The following is a 19,308-nucleotide window of genomic DNA, read 5'->3' on the forward strand; positions in this document are numbered from 1 at the left end:
GGGAAATAAGCTTGTATCTTCTTCTGTTCTGCAAGTTGCTATGGGTTTGAGCATCTGCCAAATAAGCACCAGTATCAAGAATGGGCATGTGAGGGGATGGCTTCAGAGAACAGTTGTGCCGTCACTATAGTGAACCTGGATTTATTTATCCATTTATACAGCTTGAACATTTTACTCAAGCACTTCAGGTTAGAAATGGCACTCATGCAAAAAAAAAAATAATCAACCTTTGTTTTAGAGATGAAGTTCCTAAACCATAACACCCCTGTGGTCCATGGTTATAGGCAGCCATCTTTGTTGTGTGGATGCAGAGGACAAAATACACACACATTACTGTAAATCTGGTGAAGTGTTGGTATTCTTTATTAAAATACTGCTGTACACACAAATATTGCAAAATTTGAGACAAACACAATAGGGTCATGATACAAACAATTTATTGGGGAGGTGGCACAAATATGGTGTGTCTGTGTGGTGTGTATGTGTATGTGTGTGTGTGTGTGTGTGTGTGTGTGTGTGTGGGTGGCGTGTGTGGCGTGTGTGGTGTGTGTGCGTGCAAATGTGTGTGTATGTGTATGTGTATGTGTGTATGTGCGTGTGTCTGCGTGCGTCCGAGTGTGTGCGAGACAAGGTCTGGCCATTTATCAGAAAAAAGAGACAAAATGCATGATTCAAACCCCCTGTTCCACTGCTCCTCCTCTTCCTGGGATCAGAATCGAACCTGGGCTGGCCTGGCCCGCCAGCAATCAAAGTCACAGGATATCCTCTCAGCTACCGCAGCCTCACCCCTTCCCTTTCCAGCAAAATAAGGGGCCAGTCACATTCCGATTACGACTTTTGTTGAAGATTAAGCTCTATTCAATAGGTCAGTGAAACTGTCCGTGTTGTTTGGAGAAGCCCCGCTTGCCTCCAAGCCTGGGTCATTAAAGAGATACTTAAAAAGCACATAATCCGCAACAGTGAGCATTTTTAGACACAAAATAAATAGTCCACAGGATATAGCAGGGAGGAGGCCATCTGCATCCCATCATGCCTCTGTGCATGGCCGCTGTGAGGAAATCTCAATGTTCCTTTTCCTATAAAATCACGTAAGGTGTGAATTCTCAAAAACATACAAAAAGACATAATCAGATAACCTTAGCCAGAGCTTGGCTTATTCAGGTTTCAAAAGGAGTTTGGAATCGGTCCTGGACCAGAAAGGGATTTCTGTCCAGAGAGAAAAAATCCACAGCAGTTCAAGAGAATTGTCCCCAGGCTGTCACCAGTGCCTGCAAAATACAACCAGATCAAAGGCAGAAGCATCACTTGCATACTGAGGGGAAATGCCTTGTGTTATCCAAGACCCTGTCAGACCAATGTTCTTACCCCTTGCTGGATCAATACTTCCACCCTACATCAGACCAGTTGTGAAACTGAAGAGGTGGCGAGACAAAGAGAAGAGAACAATCATTGACTGAGTGGGAGTGAAGATGGGTGTGTGGGTGCAGGAAGTGAACCTTCTTACCCACAGGGCTAATCCCCCTTGATGGTCCAACCTTGATTCTGTTGTCGATGCAGCAGAGGGCTTTCAGTTTAGTTTTGGTCAAACCCTTGGAGACACAAAACAGAATGGCCGTGAAGCGACCACATCCTGTCCAACAGGAAGAAATAGGCTTCTCCTCTCTGACAGGAAGAAAGATGATGCCTTTCCTCACCAATAGGAAAAAAAGACCATGCCTCTCCTCTCCAATAGGAAGAAAGATCACGGGCCTCCACTTAATTAGGAAAGAAGAACAAGTCTCTCAACTCCCAAATAGGTTGAAAAACAGTGCCTTCCAACTGCAATAGGAAGACCAGGTCTATGCTCTCCAATAGGAAGAAAGACTATGTCTCTGCTCTCCAATAGGAAGGACTATGAAAGAGCCAGCTTTCCCCTGCACTCCGAAGACCACACACAAAAAGACTTTTAAAAATAAAATAAAATTCAGTGCATCAACCACAGGAATATAAAACCCCAAATAAAAAAATAAAAAGCAGGAAAAGTGAAACATCTGGTTTTGTTCCCCGAATCCGAAAAATCATCACAGCCCCTTGTTGTGTCCAGTACTGATGCTCTAGGGTCAAATTTTCGAAACTTAAAAAACAAGCCTGGAGAAAAGAGCCCTCCAGACAGAAGTGTACCAGGCGGAGGCGTAGAGTTTCCCCTTCTGGTTTCCCGGTCTCTGGACCTCAGTCTGTCAGCTGCAGCGTAGCTCCAGTTTTACTCCTCAGTGCATCCTGGCCAAAAGCGTCCACCTGCATCCACAGGTGACCGCTGGCCGCAGCTACAGCTGACCGTTGGCCGCAGCCATCAGCTCCTGGAAGGTGCTGTCGAAGCAGCGCTTCAAATCGGAGTAGGTCACCACCAGGATGCTTTTCTCATCCCGAGACACCAAGCTGATCTTCTCTGGCACACCTGCATCCAGCTACATATGCAAAGGTACACGCAGACAGGCATGCATACACGCACACGCACACACATACAGAAACGGAAACAAAGATAGACTGGAGGTTAGTCAGCAAAGGAGCAGACAAGGGAGTTAGTTAGCAAGGAGCAGGTTACGATTCAGAGACACTATTAATCGAGGAAACCAAACGGGCTTAAAACAGACTGGCAAAACGTTAAAATATTTGATCCATGTGATCTAGTAGCTGGTTTTAGGGATGTTCATAATGCAGCAAGTACAAAGCACCGCAAAAGGTAGAACTATTTTGCAGGATGCATGGATTTTAAATGAACAGTTTAAAAGAAAAGTATAAGTTTAAATTTGTAAATAATTTTTAAGAACAACGTTTTACCATTTTAAACATGTTACACAGTCCGCCACAGTATTACACTGTATATACACTGCAGTCCGTAAGCATTTGAACTGTAACAAGTGAGAAGCCAACTGTCCAATTACTTTTGGTCCCATAAAATGGGTGGGGGGTGGACTATGTACAAAAAGGGATATGTGCAGGAAGACGGAGCCAATGGAACAGAAGTCGTTCCACTGTCCAAATGCTTACGGACTGCACTGTAGCGGGTGAATGTTTACCTGGCACAACACAGCGCATTGACAGGCCGCGAGAGCTCACCTTGTTGAGGCAGGAAACGATGTGGCTGAGGTCAATCCACGGGGTTCCTGCATCAGTCACCTGGTGGAACAGGTGATCTCTGAAGAGCTTCAGCAGGTAGCGGTCTCCCGTCTCTGACCAGGTGGGATCCTTCTGGAACCTGCCAGGTACGCACACCGCATTTAACGCGCCGGTACTCGCAACCCACATCGCCCTCGTACAGCACACACCTCAACTGCCCTCCGTTCCTCAGTACAGCTGTGTAACAGTGAACATACTGTGAGCTCCCGAAATTAGTGCGACTGAACTGTCAACTGTGTTCTCACACTTTTTTTTCCACCATGTGCTTAAGAAAAGAAGGTTCAGGGCATGCACAACTCTTTCTTTAGACTGGTTTCATTGATAGACAGGCCAAAAGCTGGTGTAAATGAACAGTTTCCTTCAGAATGGGCCACACCTGCATTAGGTTAAATCCATTTAAAGAGACACACGGGGAGATGGTTAAATGCAAGCTCTCGATAGCCTAGACTGAGACACAGGCTGAAAGGAAACTGCACACCCAGTGGATTCGTCAGAACGAGGTCCTTAACCACATTCACCAACAAGGTATGGAAAGGTTTTCACTTTGCAAAACTGATTTTAATTATAAGCAATCAGCTGAATGCTGGCCTTCACATAATTATAATATGTAAACCGATAAATTGTAATAATAATAAAAAAAACCGAAATTAAGAAAGAACCTTCAATTAAAAAGCATGTCTTTTAATGAAGCATCAAGTTGAATGCAATCCTCTCCCTAAGAATGCTTGAGTTACTATATGCATACCTGTGATCTCCGACTCTGCCAGAGAATTTAATTGTGTCACTTCAACAAGGTCAAAAGTATTTTGTTGCTGAAACTACTAACTGATAGCAACTAGACTCTTTAAAAAAAAATATGACAAACACGGTTCTATGGGGCCACAACGGAGAAAAGGCTCCCGGTCTTACTCTGGCCTCTCGTTGATGGTTCCCAGCTTTGCCAGTAGCCGGAAGAGGCGTCCATTTTGCACCTCCTGGAAAAAAACAGAGCAATGGCACAACAGGCAGATGACAATAACATCTGAACTACAACTTCCTCTGAAGGTGAAAAAATAATAAAAATCCACTTTCAGTTCTCTAATTTGCCTCAAGTATTTCCATGGTGGAGGATTCCAAACCAGCTTGTCCTGTAAGCCTGGGAGATCACCTTCCTCCTCCTGTCAATGCTGCAGAGCAGCCACACGAGCAGCCAGAGCTCTTCATGGGCGTAAACAGTCATGACATTGAACTGAGATATATCACTGCCACTCACACAATAGTAAGCCATAGAAAAACAGCATGCGCTTATCAATTTCTGCCTACGGTGTGGTGTTGATTTCATAGAACTTAAAGTGATAAACTGGAATTCATAAGCCCTTTTGTTGGTCCACAGATATCTGTACTTTTCTCCTTAAAGTGGGTCCCCTTTAAAGAGAGGTTTGGAATGCTCAATCATAAATGTGAGTTGTTCATACTCAGCACAGACATATTGGAAAATAAAATATTAATTGTTCCCTTAAACACAGGCCCTCTGTACCTTGGCCAAGTCCTCCTCAATGACATCGTTTCTCATCTGTGAAGCGTCCAGCTGGGTGTAGAAGCGAGCCCCGATCATGGGCATGATGTCATTGACACTGCGCAGGCGACTCTGCTCCGTCAGCAGGTACCTATGGGAGGATATCCGTCAGGTGTGTGTGCGTGCATATGCGTGTGTCTGCAGGGGGCACAGCTAATTACTATGCCCCTTTTCTTATGGTTTTCCTATACTAAATTAACCCAGATAGGACAAGTATGCAGTCTTGTTGGAGCCAAAAACAAGAGCTTTATAGGGTGTGAGAGAGAGAAGCTGAACAGCCTTACAGGAGGAGAGAGGAACACAATCTTACAGGATGAGGTTCTTGAGGTCAGAGGAGTAGTTGATTGACACAAGCTCCATAGCTTTCTGGAGATTCTCTCTCTGAATCCCGGCCAGTGAGTTACAAGCCAAGGCCAGCACCACCTTGCCCAATGAGATGAGATCTGCTTGCTGTCACAGAAGGAAGGACACCTCAGATATGCTGCAACTTCTAAATAAACAGCCAGTCTCACAGAGAAACAGTGATACAATAAATGGACAGTCTCTGAGAAACAGCAATTATTTTAAATAAACAGACAACATTATACTGAAACAGGGGTACACTAAATAAAACATACACTATTATATTGAAACAGCCATACAGTAAATAAAACAGGCAATATTATATTGAAACAGTCATACACTAAATAAACAGGCACTCTCATACAGAAACTGACAGTCCAGCAGAGAAACAGCCATACAGTAAAACAGGCATGATACAGAAACAGCCGTACACCAGGTCAAAGCAGTTCTTTACCTGGTACTGAGCCATGAGAGCCAGAGGGTTGGCCTGACTGCTGTCAAACGTTAACACGTCGAAGACTCCGACGCAGTTCACCCGTAACCTACGATGGTGGGAGAGCACACCCTCAACACAGGTTGGGCCCCATCCTCAAACACGCCCCAAATACGGACAGCCTGAGCAAAGGCAACACATTGTGTATGCGCAATATTCCAAACGCACTGACCATGTTCAAAATGAATACACGCTGAAACTAATGCGTGTGTGCGTGTGTGCGTGCGTTCGTGCGTTCGTGCGTTCGTGCGTTCGTGCGTTCGTGCGTTCGTGCGTTCGTGCGTTCGTGCGTTCGTGTGTGCAAGCATACCTGGTCTTGCCAGTGATGAGGATCTTGCTGGGGTCCATCACTCTGCAGGCCAGGCCGGCGGTGTGGACGGTGCGCAGGGCAGAGCTCAGCTGGACGATGTAGGCCCAGATCAGAGACTCGGGCAGCAGGCCGGCGTGCTGGCGGGGAGGGGGGGGATCGGGCTGGCCTGCTGGGGACACAGGAAGCACCGTCACCGGGCTGCAACACTCATTCTGTCACACTGTATCAACACACACACACGCTAAACTTTTTGTGAATTAACAAAACAGTCCTCCAGTGCACACAGGCGATACCAATGGGAAAGCATCTGTATTTTTGACACGTACCCGTTCAGTTGTGTTGAAACGATAGAGCAGCACCCCTTCTGTTCGACAGCCCTTTAGGTCTACTCGTCAGAATTTTTACAAGCAGCTACATTTAATTTACATTTAGACATTTTGTAGATGGTCTTATCCAGTGCAACATCTGCAAGTGCTTACAAAAACGCTCTCAGTCCTACTCACCCCATTTCCTCTTGGTGAAGTAGGAGTCAGCAGTCGGGTCGTTGAAATGGCGGGTGAACATGGTTTCTGCCCCCGCGTGGAAGTCGTAGGAGAATACCAAAGCTGGGGAGGATTAATGACACAATTTCAGATCATGTCTCACCAGTTCTCTCAGTTCGCTTCTTTGTGATAATTTTGTGCTGAAGCTCAGAAAGCTTGTTTTCAAAACCTCCAGCCGTACAGACCAAACAGAATAGGGTATTAAACCCGGTCTCTCTCACTCACAGTGGTCTCCAAAAGCCTTGGTGGTGAAGACCTCTCTCAGGGTCACAGAGTTGGAATGCTGGATCTTTTTCCACATGTCCACGAGCATCATACACTTGGTGTTCAGCAGTCTGAAACCTGAACAGAGAGGAGCCTCACATGCTGATCACAGAGACAATCAATCCTAAAAGCACAACTCATATTCATTTTTCATTTAAGGAGGACAGGATATTAGTCTCAAATGTATCAGCCAATATTATCATAATACGTAGTGCAAACATAATAAAAAGGACACCTTCAATGTCTGTGTGCGTTTACATACATGCAAATGCATGCATACACATTAGAGACCCTAGGAGCATGAACCCCAAAGGAGGGGTGACATTAATCGACTGTAGGCCAAAGGCCACTGTATTTAATATATGCATGTTACACTCGCACCCTTAACTGTAGTAAATAATTACAGTATTTTACAGCAGCCATGTGTATGTGCATGTACATATGAGAATGCATGGGTGTGTGTCTCACCATGTATCCGTCTCAGACAGTAGGGCAAGTCATCTTTGCTGTTGACGGCTTTGTAACAGGAAGTGATGTAACTGAAGTTGCTAGTTTTCTGCAGGCGGTTAGGTGGGGGGAGGGGCTCCAAGGGAAAGAGGCTGTGATAACTGTCCACTTCTGTTGGAACCCCTGTAAGACAACAAGACACTCACAGTATCCGCAAGCACACACCCAGCACTGCTCCAGCCCACTGTTATATTTACCTTCACACACGGGCTTCAGTACACTTCAATCATGCATTTCTACTGCTATACAGCACATCTACACATTTGGCTGAATTATATTTAATTGGTCTCTTTGTGGACTGTATTTTCACCTTTACTTTGGCATGTCCTTAAAAACCGCAAGGGGCAGGCTAGCAATCACCTCCCTCAGTGGATTTCATGCTGACAATTCCACAATTAAAATTTTCCTGCAGCTGGACTTCAGTTTTCTTTGCAAGCATTTTAGATTGAATTGCAATTTTGTGATTCAGTCCATTATCTGTTCTACAATATAAATAACACCGTAACTTATTTCTAAAGGGTTTTAAAAAGGCTGAACAAACACGTGGACATGCAGTCAACTCCTTAGGAGACCAGGTACCCCAGATGTCCTAGACAACATGGGACACTTGACAATAAGGTTACAATGAACTAACGTAGTTGTTAACCAACTAAGTATTGAAAAGTTGTTTGCTTGGTTTATGCATTTGTCCATCATTAATTCATGTTAGCAACTACATTAGTTAATGCCAATTCATATTGGAATGAGAAAACCATTAACAAATACATTTAAACAGTTTAACTGATTATAAGTTTATCCTATGGTTTGAAAATGTATAAATATTCATGCAACTAATATACTAGTTACTAGTTAACAAATGCATTAACTAGTGAAAAGTTTTTTTCATGATTAATGTCATTTGCACATCAATTAGTTCAGGTAAACAATTACATTAGTTAATGGCAATTCACGCACTGTTATTGTAGTGTGACCAAAAACCACAATACAAATAAGAGTATGCAAATAGATCCTTCACACTATCCAAACAGTGATCTCTGAGCCCAAATATCAGAGTTAATATCTATACTTAAGTGTTGGCCAAACAACTCTGAATTTGTGGTATTCATGCCAACAGTGTATGAAAACTGAAATGGCCATGCAGTCATTCGCTATATGGCTTAAAGTTTAAACTGCATTTAAGGCAAGAAATGCCACGTGTATATCAGCTGCAATGATAAGTGCTTTTCAGTTCAGAAGGAGGTTTATTGTGGGTTAGTGACCCCACCGCTAAATGATTAAACCATAAACACTTCTGACCCAACGGTTCATCCAATGACTTTCACTTTCCAGGACAACTTCAAGAGAGTTCACACTTGCACAAAGGTTTCAAACCTTGGACTAAATGACATCAATATTACCTACTGGAGCAATTTTATAGGCAAAATAGAACCTGCAATATTTATTTACTTTGGAAGAACATAAATTGTTAAAACACCATTTCCAAATCATATAGTAAATCAACATTTAAACTGTAAGGGCAGAGAGAGCTAAAGTAAGTGGCATCAAAAAGGACCAGGCATACACAGAAATGTTACAACGCTTTCTAGGTTTACATCTGGCAGTTTGCACATTGATAACCTGCATGGTGTATGTTCATACTAAGGAAACGGCTAACTCGCTTGTGTCATTACAAAGCAAAACCACAACCCTACTTTTAATGAATCTTCTGTAAATTCCCCTTTTGTTTTATGCTACTTCCTAAATCAGGACAACACGTGGTTACATTGTAACTTAATCTGAATGACGAAACGTGAAAACACCACCATGTAAACAACTCATTCCCAATATCAAAATGTCATATTACAACAAGTAAGTCCAATTCCAAATTATCCAATATTTACAGAATTGCCAGTAAACACACGTAAGCGCTGTCTGAATGCTTGAATGAAAGCTTTGTGGACTGATGCACATCTCTTTGCCCAAACAACTGTACATAAAAGCTGCGGTCATGCTGTTCACTGGTGTCGCAGTGACTCGTTCCATCCAGTGCTCATTTCTGGTGCGCCTCCCAAGTTCAAACCAATAAAAACTGAAAAATAACAGAAATATTATTTACCGGGGTTTTCTGATTGGTCAATTTGTGCCATTGTTATTAGGTGCCTGTTGATCAGCTCCTGTGAAAGGGATGAGAACGACATTACTGCCATTCAGCCAATCAGCAGCAGGCATCACCCACAAGAGGAGGACAGGGGATGGTGATCTTTGAAACGTAACTACAGACACTACTGAACACTTTGTGGAGAGTTACAGTTCAACAGAGAAAGGAAGGTTAAAAGAAAGATTAGAGGGGAAGGTGGGGAAGAGGCAAGACATAAATGAGTCCCTATTGGCATCAATGTACTCCTTAACCATTAAAAATCTGACGCCATGAGAAATACTGCCACAATTCACAGTCATCGGCAGCCACATTCAACATTCAGCACGGATTCAGGTTCCAAAAACCCTTCCAGCTTCTAGTAGAGCGAATCCAAAGCCACTATGGAGTAAGCTCTTCCCAGACAAAGACCTGTCGCACCAGGAACAACCCAACAAAAATAAGTGACAAATAAATCAAAACGATTTATTTCCCTATATAATTGATCCTTTTTTCAGACAATTTATTAACTTTTTGTATTAACATGAAAAGGCATAATACTTAAAACCAAAGAAAGCCATTTATTTAATTAATAATAATAATAATAATAATAATAATAATAATAATAATAATAATAATAATAAAACAATGGAAACCAGGGGCTCAGACAGCATTTCCTTCTAGACTAAATTCAGATGCGGGAGTAAAAAGCGAAGATGGGAGACAGAGAGAGGGCCAGCACTGTTGTCTGGTGAAGGATCTGGGCTTGTAACACTGAAGTGGCAGCACTCGTTCTCAGGTGGAGCACTGGCCTTGTACCCTTGAGCAAACAACTTAACCCAACTGCTTCAATAAAAAATAAATAAAAAATACTGAATGATAAACAAAGTTTAATTAAGCACCATAAGTCACGCTGGAAAACTGCCAGGGCATTGCTGGCTACTCATATCAAACTCACTCTCCCCTCTCCCCAGTATACTATCTCTACGGGTATTCATTAACCATATTACACACGTTATGCGGTGAAATTGTAATCAAGCAGACTTTGCTCACACAGCCCAGACTTGATTAGGATAGAGCAGTATGAGACACAACAAAACAGGTTTGATTATAATCATACCACCTTGTTCTGTATAATATTGTGCATTTCTTTTTTTTCTCTGATTGTGATGATTATGGAGATGCTGGATGTGATGCACAACAAGTTTCTGTGTACAACAGGCAATAAATATCCCAATTTATCCGTCTAAAAGAAAGGAATAAGAGTACCTGTCGGAGCTCGTCGGCCATGAAGAAGGACGGGGCGTTTGCTTTGGGCTGCATGTACGCCACATGAGGAGCCGTGGGGGGGTAGATGTGGTAAGGGGGAAAGACCTGCAGGGAGATTTACCATCAGTGATTCATCCCATCCTACCACTTCAACAGCCAGACCCAAAACAGGCCCCACGTCAGTCAGCAGGTGATCAGAGTGAAGGGGAGAATACGGTCTTCCATACGGATAGAGAAATAAATTAATATCCTCCTTTACTGCATAGGCAGAGCCAGAGAGCATTACAGAGACCCCAGGAGTATGGTGGCACTCCCAAAGGAGTGGTGACATTAACCGACTGCAGAATGACTCAGTGCAGCAGGATGAACGGCACTGGCAGTTGAAGCGGTTTTGACACCCCAGATGGAGGCACTAACATATTGGCTTTCAGCACCAGTTCACAAATGGCTGAACAGAAGAGACCAGCAGTCTTCTATATACTTGACAGTTACATATTGATTTAAAAGTAATCGTATAATCACAAGATATGTAAGGAATAATCCACGCGGAGGTGGTCATTACACGGTTTTAACGCACGATGCGGGGTTGCCTCCGCGGAGCGCGTTAAAACTGTCTAATGACCACCTCAGAGTGGATTATTTAGCTTAAACCATGGTATTTTACCAAAGATAAAAATATCAGCAGGAGTCATTCATATTTTTGGGCCTCAAAATAAAACATACCATTTTGGAAAGAAGTTCCCTTCCCAAAGAGCACCCACCACAGCCACATTCGCTCATAGTTGGAGCTCGAGCAGTTTTTGAGACCAACATGAGGGAAGGATGTAAATTAAGAAAACACAATAAATGCATTATGATTGCGAATGCTGTCAAAAATACTTCTACCCATATTGTGAAAAGAAAATACACCTTGAAAACTTTATTTGGATGAAATGTCTCTGGACATAGACGTTCACTGCAACACTTATTTTACCTGTTCTGTGTTATGATTTTAGTCCAGTCAGTCTTATTATACCGAGTATATAATGTGCTTCAGCTGCCATTCATTTCCATATGACACCCTGAGAGATGTGTTAAGACTCCCACATGAAATGCTGCCATTTGCGAGAACTCAAAACACACCATGCTGCTAAAATCAAAATGTAAAGAGATATGAAATAGATATTACATTTCTTTGATAGATTTTTGGATTATTATGCTCTTCCAATGCAATTCTGTGATATATTCTGGCCTGCATATCTTACTATGCATTTCCCGTAAGACATTATATACTCAAAAAGGTTTTTTAATGACCTGGCACACACTGTATGAAACACGTAATGTCATGAACAACTTGAACTATACACTACATCTGAATTCAACGTGCATCGGGTCATTAAGATTCAAATGAGACCCCGGCGTCAAACATTTCTCATGGCTCCCGGCAAGGAACATACCATCCCAGCCATAGGCGCGGGGGTGTTGTCGGTGTAGAAGTAGGTGGTCCCACCCACGGTCTCCTTCTGGATGATATGGGCAGCCGCTCCGGGGTCAGTCAGTGGGGTGGAGGCACTGGTAGGCACCAGGTAGCTGGCAGGGTTTGGGTTGGGGTTTGGGGTATGGCTGCGTCGGCGTGGGGCAGGAGAGGTGTGGGGGGTGATTTTGGGGGAATGGAGAGGTGAAGACCCAGCCGAGAGGGACATTCCTGGAGGGGAAACCCAATAAGAAGTCATCCCTTACATCCCTTACACAACCAGCATAGAGCTAACCTGTGTGTGCCACCTGCTTACAGGGCTAATCAGTGTACACCACCTCCCTGCATCTCTGAATAATATCCCGCTATCCCTGGACAACTGTGCACAGCTAAAGCCAACCGAACGAGGCTAAAGGTTCTCTTAGGCTTGCCATAATTTGTGTCAGGCAAGTGATTTCTAAAATGAAATCACCTCCCCACAACAGAACCAACACAGATGGCACCACCAGGCAGCACCCCAACCCAGTCAACGTTAGCGGTGAGGTGCAAGTTAAGGATTACGGCTAATAAATGTATCAATTGAATGTCAGCTAAATAATTTCTGGTGTCAATAATTCTGCTGGGTTTTGCCTAAGCCAGAATAAACGACAACTGTGGGTGATATATGGGCGAGAGAGAGTATGTATCCGATCGAGGTCACCTCTCTGGGGACCGGAGCTGGAGACTCACCTGGGGCGAGGGCAGCCACAGTGGAGCTGCCCAAGGCAGGGTGGGAGAAGAGCGGGGAGGAGAAGGCAGGCATGCTGGGCTGGGAAATGGACGCCACGCGGGGCCCCGTCGTTCCCTTCGGAACAAACTCGGTCGCCGTTGGGTTCGGAGCCTGAAGGAGAAGCGACAGAGAAATGGACTGCAAACCTCTTCAATGAAACTGCCGTCAAATCCACGACTCCCTAGCCAAATATTTATCGATAATATTTATATTATTTCACACATTTGCAGCTGAAGCCTCCGTGAACTAGGACGTCTAGCCAATGAAACGATACAATTTTACCCAAATGGAGTGCCATTATCCATTGCAGTTAACTCTGGGTATGGAGCTGGATACAGGCTCTTCAGAGACGGCCTCCTCACTACCTCACATATTGATGGAACAATAAGTCTTCTGTACAAGTACACATCTTATTACAAATGTTAATTATATGGCCCCGTCTTGAATAAACAGCAGAGTCCATTTTACCTAAGAGACAAACTCCACGAATCAGATTTATATTTATTTTTTCCCCGGCAGCGATGTTGTGAAATTCCCCATTGGGGAAGAACTAAAGGTGATGCACGGACAGTGGGCTAATGATGATTAAAATACAGTGAGCCTGAATAGCAGAACATTGGTATCCAGAGGACACTTCTGAAGTCAGCAGATACTCAATGCACAGAAACTGAGACATCAGTCCATACACCGTTTAATGTCAGTCAGCTCACTAAAGCAAGCCAGCATACTCATTTGACTACAAAATGTTCTTTCACTTCAGAAGCTTTGTTTGCATATGACAAATGCTTTATGTGATATAATTAAGCATAACATGAATGATTTAACAAATCTTTTACGGAATATAACAGCTGCTGCCAAAAATGTGCAAAACAAACAGCAAAATGTACCATGCCTTGGCAAATGCTACTGCATTTCCATTACCCACAGTGCAACATGTGGGCTGGGGAAATACTATAGACATAGCAGACATTTACATAAATTAATACAAAAGCAATACAACCTGCAACTGTAATGTAATGTAATCTAAGGGGTTTTCCCTGCAGATAATTATTTTATGACAGTTAACGCAAAATTTGCAAGTGTTAAAAGGGGGGGGGGGAGAGAATACAGTTAGAATATCTCCTTCGTTGGGGGCGGGGTAGCACAATGCAGCCATCTGATAATGAGCGAGAGAGAGCGAGAGTGTGCCACCCACTAATTACAGCTGAAGGTATGTGCAGGGAGAAAACAAAGGCAGACAAAATCCCGTCATGCTCTTAACCCCTTATAGGCGGATGCAACCGGCACGTTTCATGTGCCTTAACAGACAGATGTGACCCGCATGTTACATCTCCCTTAACAGACAGATGTGACCTGCATGTACATCTCCCTTAACAGACGGATGTGACCCGCATGTACATCTCCCTTAACAGACGGATGTGACCCGCATGTACATCTCCCTTAACAGACGGATGTGACCCGCATGTACATCTCCCTTAACAGACGGATGTGACCCGCATGTACATCTCCCTTAACAGACGGATGTGACCCGCATGTACATCTCCCTTAACAGACGGATGTGACCCGCATGTACATCTCCCTTACCATGGAGGCTTTGCTCTCAAAAATACAATTTGGTTCTTGGCTATTTTAATGAGCACACTGCACATTTGGAGTAGAAATGTATTATTACTATCACAAAAAAGCTCAGGTTCTCCTCCATAAGCAAATGAATAACAATCAGACGCACAAGTGGGGCATTTTCATGTGTTTTAATCAAGTGGCCATTTCCTGCTAACCACATATGCAAGGCACCTATATTGGGCCACCAATTCTTTATGAGACAGATGCTATAATTCATACGTGCCTAGATTACCATCTGGCAAACTACAATTCCCAGGCCTTTGAGAAATAGGCTGTTGGCAAGCCGTGTCTGTAAACAAGTAGCGGCCCAAAGCGATTACCACTTTTAAGGTGCTTTCCAGAGTGCAACTTATCAGTTCCTCGATCTCACAGGTCCCGAATTGACTGGTGACATCATGGTACGTGACGAAAACAAGAGCCCTCACTTTAGGCTTAAGAGCTTAAGGGGTTACAGTGGACCACAGTGCGTCTTGCATTACCGGGGTTCTTTCAGGCTCCCCTGAGGGCATGTTCAAGGTTGGGGGCAGGGACGCAAGCATGCTGGACTGTGTCCAACTGTGCTGGACTGTACCCAACTCCTCACATCCACACAGCGCACTCACCTTTCTCCTCTGCGCTAGGCTCAGTGCTGTGAAGTCGCTGAAGAGGGTCGACGCAGGCGAGCTCACGGCATCTGCAGAAGGGCAGAGTGAACAGAGCTCAGGGTTAGCACAGCTACCGTTTTGGAAGAAGAACACTTTCACTGGCTGAAGAGATGGTGACTGCCGGTCTCGCTTGATGGAGCGGTCCTACTGGGGGTACAGAGCTGCCATAGGCCTCAACTCGTTGCAGCCGTGCACGCTGTGCCCTTCTCTCAGGGTTCGTGCCAAGCCCTTCTGACCCGATGTGTGGAGTGTGCCTTACCGTGTGAGGCGTAGCTCTTGGCACTGTCATTCAGGAGGCTGGGAGAACTGCTGCTGCTGGCCATTCGCTACAAAGCAACAAGGAAACCGTGAACACACCACCACAGCACAGCATCCTTTCCAAAAAAGGCTATCGCACTGCTTTTCAACAGATAACACCGGCTTACTACAGCACGTGCAAAACAGCCCTTACCTGATTAAATTAAATCACAACACAGAGAAACATAAGCCAGTGCTCTATGCAAACTTTTTTTTTTCCCAAGCAGCACATGTTGAAGCATTTAGGAGCACACGAATGCATCCCAATTAGCATTATTATTCTAATTATCTTTCTAGGTAGCACACAATAATTTTCACAAGCAAATGCTCCTAAAATGGGAGCACTGTAGAGCCCTGCAAGCCCAGTGATGCCAACAGCTGAAAGTTAAAAAAGAAGAAATATTAAAAGTCTTCACTCAGAATGAACATGATTACCAAATCAAATGTAGTTTTAAAAGACCATAAAAGTACTTGCTTGTCATCTGAAGCAGAACAACTTTTACATTTGTGCATTGCAATCATATTATTATCAACTTCAAGGGGGACCTCAGAGGTTCTCGGGTGTGATATCCAGCCAAGGCACTGGCTATTGGTGTTCTGACAAAACCACGATATGGAAGAGAGTCATGACGGTGCTTGTGTTGTCGCAAACAATCTGTACCAATCAGCTGCAGGGTAATACAAAATATGCATTTTACACATAGTTGTGTAAACACCAGGGACAGATCCCTGCCGAGAGTGTACACAGAAACTCCAACACATGTAGCAAGCCTGACATGCTACCACATTTAATATAGCCAGCAACAAAAAGACCTTTAGCTTTCCAGCCTCCATAACAATAAAAGAGATCCCCACAGCCAAACTAAATTTCCAGTTATGTAAATGTACCCTTGCCTTCCAGCTTGTATAGCCAGTTCTTTCTTGAAATTCTTTAAAAAGAAGCACAGATGTAGGCAAAAGAATAGCATAGGACTTTAAGTAACAAAATGATGGTATACATTTTACATTTACAATATTGTATTTAGGTTATGGTAAATGGTAAATGGTATATAGCGCCTTTATCCAAAGCGCTGTACAATTAATGCTTCTCATTCACCCATTCATACACACACTCACACACCAACAGCGATTGGCTGCCATGCAAGGTGCCGACCAGCTCGTCAGGAGCATTTAGGGGTTAGGTGTCTTGCTCAGGGACACTTCGACACATCCCGGGCGGGGATCGAACTGACAACCCTCGACTGCCAGATGACTGCTCTTACTGCCTGAGCCATGTCGCCCCATATGTTATGATGTTAAAAAGAATAGCAAAGTATTTGGGCTTGACTTCAAGCTTGATAAGCAACCACATCATGGAGGACTTTGGTTAGGGCTACAACAATAACAGTTACCTGCATCATGGAGTACTTGGGTTCAGTGGGGCTCCCAAACCCGTTCACCCCAATGAAGCTGCTGCTGAAGTAGGAGTTGGTGAGACTGGTGTCAGTCAGGGCTCCACCATCCATTCCAGGGACTACAGAGAAACAAAGCAGGTTTACAGAGTCGTTACACACTGCTGACCACTACAGATACCACTGGACCACAACAGTGACCAAAGCTAGCCAACGTGCTGGCAATTTCCGAGCTAACTATATGTCCACACCACTAACAAACAGACCGCACAAACTTCATGCAATGAATCCAGGCCCATACCCAGTCTTCACAAAGTAACGGAGGACCTCTCATCAAGACTAACGAAACCTGGCAACCTAGATGAATCTATAGTGGACTGTGACAGAGCGACAGTAACCTATATGTTAGCTCTATCTGATGTGTTAACGCCAATAGACATCAGAGCCATAATTGCATTACCTTATATCACATGTTCTTTTTCTTCAGCCACACTTGATTCAAAAACACATGATGGCACAGAATTAACAGTTCCCTTGCAAAATCCTGCAATTATGACAGAATGAGTCATATAACAATAGAATTGTACTGTTTTAACGGGATAGTGACCACAAGGAACTTATTCAGCCTTTATGTTTCGCTCTGTCCATGGTACTGATAGTTAAAACTTTTTTAACCAACTTGTACTTCAACACTTGTTCTACTTGAAAGCGTAGCAGACATAATGACTCCTCCTGTTGCTTAGAAAGAAACAGTCTTTACAAGTAAAATAAAAACCGTATAATTAATATAAATTCCGACCTTCCTAGTCTGTGCTGTTAGCCAGCTGGCAAGCAAAGCTAGCGTCTCGGGCTGTGGATTCTTCTGTCAAAGCCGTCCAACGACACTCAGCCAATCACAGAGCGACTCGGGACAGACGTATTGAACTTTTGTGTCCAAAAATTAAAACACTGGCACTGATGGCAAATCCAACCAAACTAAGCATCTCGTAAGACAAATATTTCAAATTCACAAACTCCATGCTTCACTACCTATCTATACAGCCAGCAGTCTATCTCAATAAACAGATAGCTAGCTTGCTCGCAAACTCTGTGTAGCTCGCCATTCGGAAGTATCAGCTAGCAAGTCAATGCTATAATGTTGTTGGCTAACTAGCATCGGGCCAAGTAACAAACAAAATAAACAGTATAACAAATGCAATAACTCACTTCACGTCTTAAAACACAAACGTTTAGCTAAAAATACAAAATATCCATTTAAAATCATACGGTAGTATATAGCTAACAGTTAACGTTACAACTAGTTAGATGGCTTTTGCGTCCTGCTCAGCTAACAAGCTAACTCCAGCAAACCAAAGAAGCAAGTGAAATCAAGTACAAGTTTAAGTGCCATTGCAACATGTACTTTCGCTGAGTATCTTCTTTCCCTTTTTATTTTTTCATTATTTTTAGGTAAGGGTAACAAACGTTGGTAAATATTTTGAGTCCGCATTATACTAGGAAATAAGGCCTAAGAGAAGCCTCGGTCTCAATTTTGAAAAACCTCACTGGCTAACGTGCCAACTAGCCACTAAGAAGCCCGGGAAATAGCCGCAAAGATAGGGTGTCCATATGCTAGGCCTCTGACGCTGCCGAGAACGATTAAATAAACATGCTCACTGGTTAACAGTTGTCCATCCAGACCCGTGCCTGCAGGCCCCACAGACTCGTTCTTTTTTGGGCCACTTGCTCCCCCGCCGCCCGGACAGGCTACCGCCGTTCCACCGATAGGGTATCCAGCTGCCGCCACAGCTCCCCCAGCCATGGAGAGAGGGACAGGACTGCCTCCGCCACCATGCAGAGGTAGGCTCGCCACGGACGGGTCTTCGTGCAAAAACTGACACTCGTCTCCATAAAAGCAAGTCTTGTCCTTGGCGTAATATCGGCAGAACTTCACCTTGATGCTGGGAATCCCGACCCCCCCGAGTGGAGCAGCTGAAGCTGGGAGCCCACTATTCATGGCACTGCCGCTGCTACTGCTGCTGCCACCGCTGCCGCCGGAAGACACTCAAACATAGAGAGAAGCGTAGCAGACACAGAGCGGGTTCTTTAAAACTGCAAAGAGTATCCAGAGAGCTAACTACAATTAATATAATTCACATTGGCTATCGAATCCAATGCCACTTGCGCTATATTAGAACGATATATTCTCTGCAATATCCATAAACACTAGGCGCCCTAGCCAAGTTTCCTTCTCTCACTGTGTTGTCTGTCCTCATCCTTTCGAGCCACTTCATTAAGCACGAGCCCACACCATTGCATTATGGGTACGCCAGCCACAAAATTGCACACACAGTTCAGTAATAAGATAGCTACCTCGTTGTCCTGAACTCGTGCGTTCTCAGTTTTGATCCTGCATTATATCTTTTATTTAGATTGGTTGAAGTAGTTGAGCGAATCGGTTTTTAACGATTATGTCATATTTATATAACTGTGTATTCCTGAAATGTTGACGTGATGTTAACGTTTGCTTTGTTTTGAAGGAATTACCTGCGTTCTTCAAGACACAGTTTTGACTTGACCATTCATGCTAGTTTGTATTAG

At 43.9% G+C, this 19,308-nt stretch overlaps 1 protein-coding gene across 5 annotated transcripts; it reads right to left on the reverse strand.

Moving 5' to 3' along the window:
* Window positions 1–340: 340 nt before the first annotated feature.
* Window positions 341–19,002, reverse strand: pan3 (poly(A) specific ribonuclease subunit PAN3). Of its 5 annotated transcripts, none has more exons than XM_061247466.1 (19): window positions 18,385–19,002; window positions 16,729–16,850; window positions 15,300–15,366; window positions 14,999–15,069; window positions 12,734–12,884; window positions 11,986–12,235; window positions 11,275–11,356; window positions 10,552–10,656; window positions 9,265–9,322; window positions 7,131–7,292; window positions 6,624–6,740; window positions 6,360–6,461; window positions 5,857–6,022; window positions 5,508–5,595; window positions 5,022–5,161; window positions 4,673–4,802; window positions 4,066–4,130; window positions 3,097–3,235; window positions 341–2,444 (listed from the first exon to the last, which is right to left on the reverse strand). In XM_061247466.1, exons 1-19 carry the CDS (start codon window positions 18,722–18,724, stop codon window positions 2,304–2,306), a joined length of 2,496 nt encoding a protein of 831 aa, XP_061103450.1. In that variant the 5' UTR covers window positions 18,725–19,002; the 3' UTR covers window positions 341–2,303. The 5 variants fall into 5 exon arrangements, with proteins under 5 accessions (XP_061103450.1, XP_061103449.1, XP_061103452.1 ...); XM_061247465.1 differs by having other exon boundaries at window positions 5,857–6,025; XM_061247468.1 differs by lacking the exon at window positions 11,275–11,356 and having other exon boundaries at window positions 11,988–12,235.
* Between the last annotated feature and the right edge of the window lie 306 nt (window positions 19,003–19,308).

Source organism: Conger conger, chromosome 7 (assembly GCF_963514075.1).
Source record: "Conger conger chromosome 7, fConCon1.1, whole genome shotgun sequence".
Taxonomy (NCBI): domain Eukaryota; kingdom Metazoa; phylum Chordata; class Actinopteri; order Anguilliformes; family Congridae; genus Conger; species Conger conger.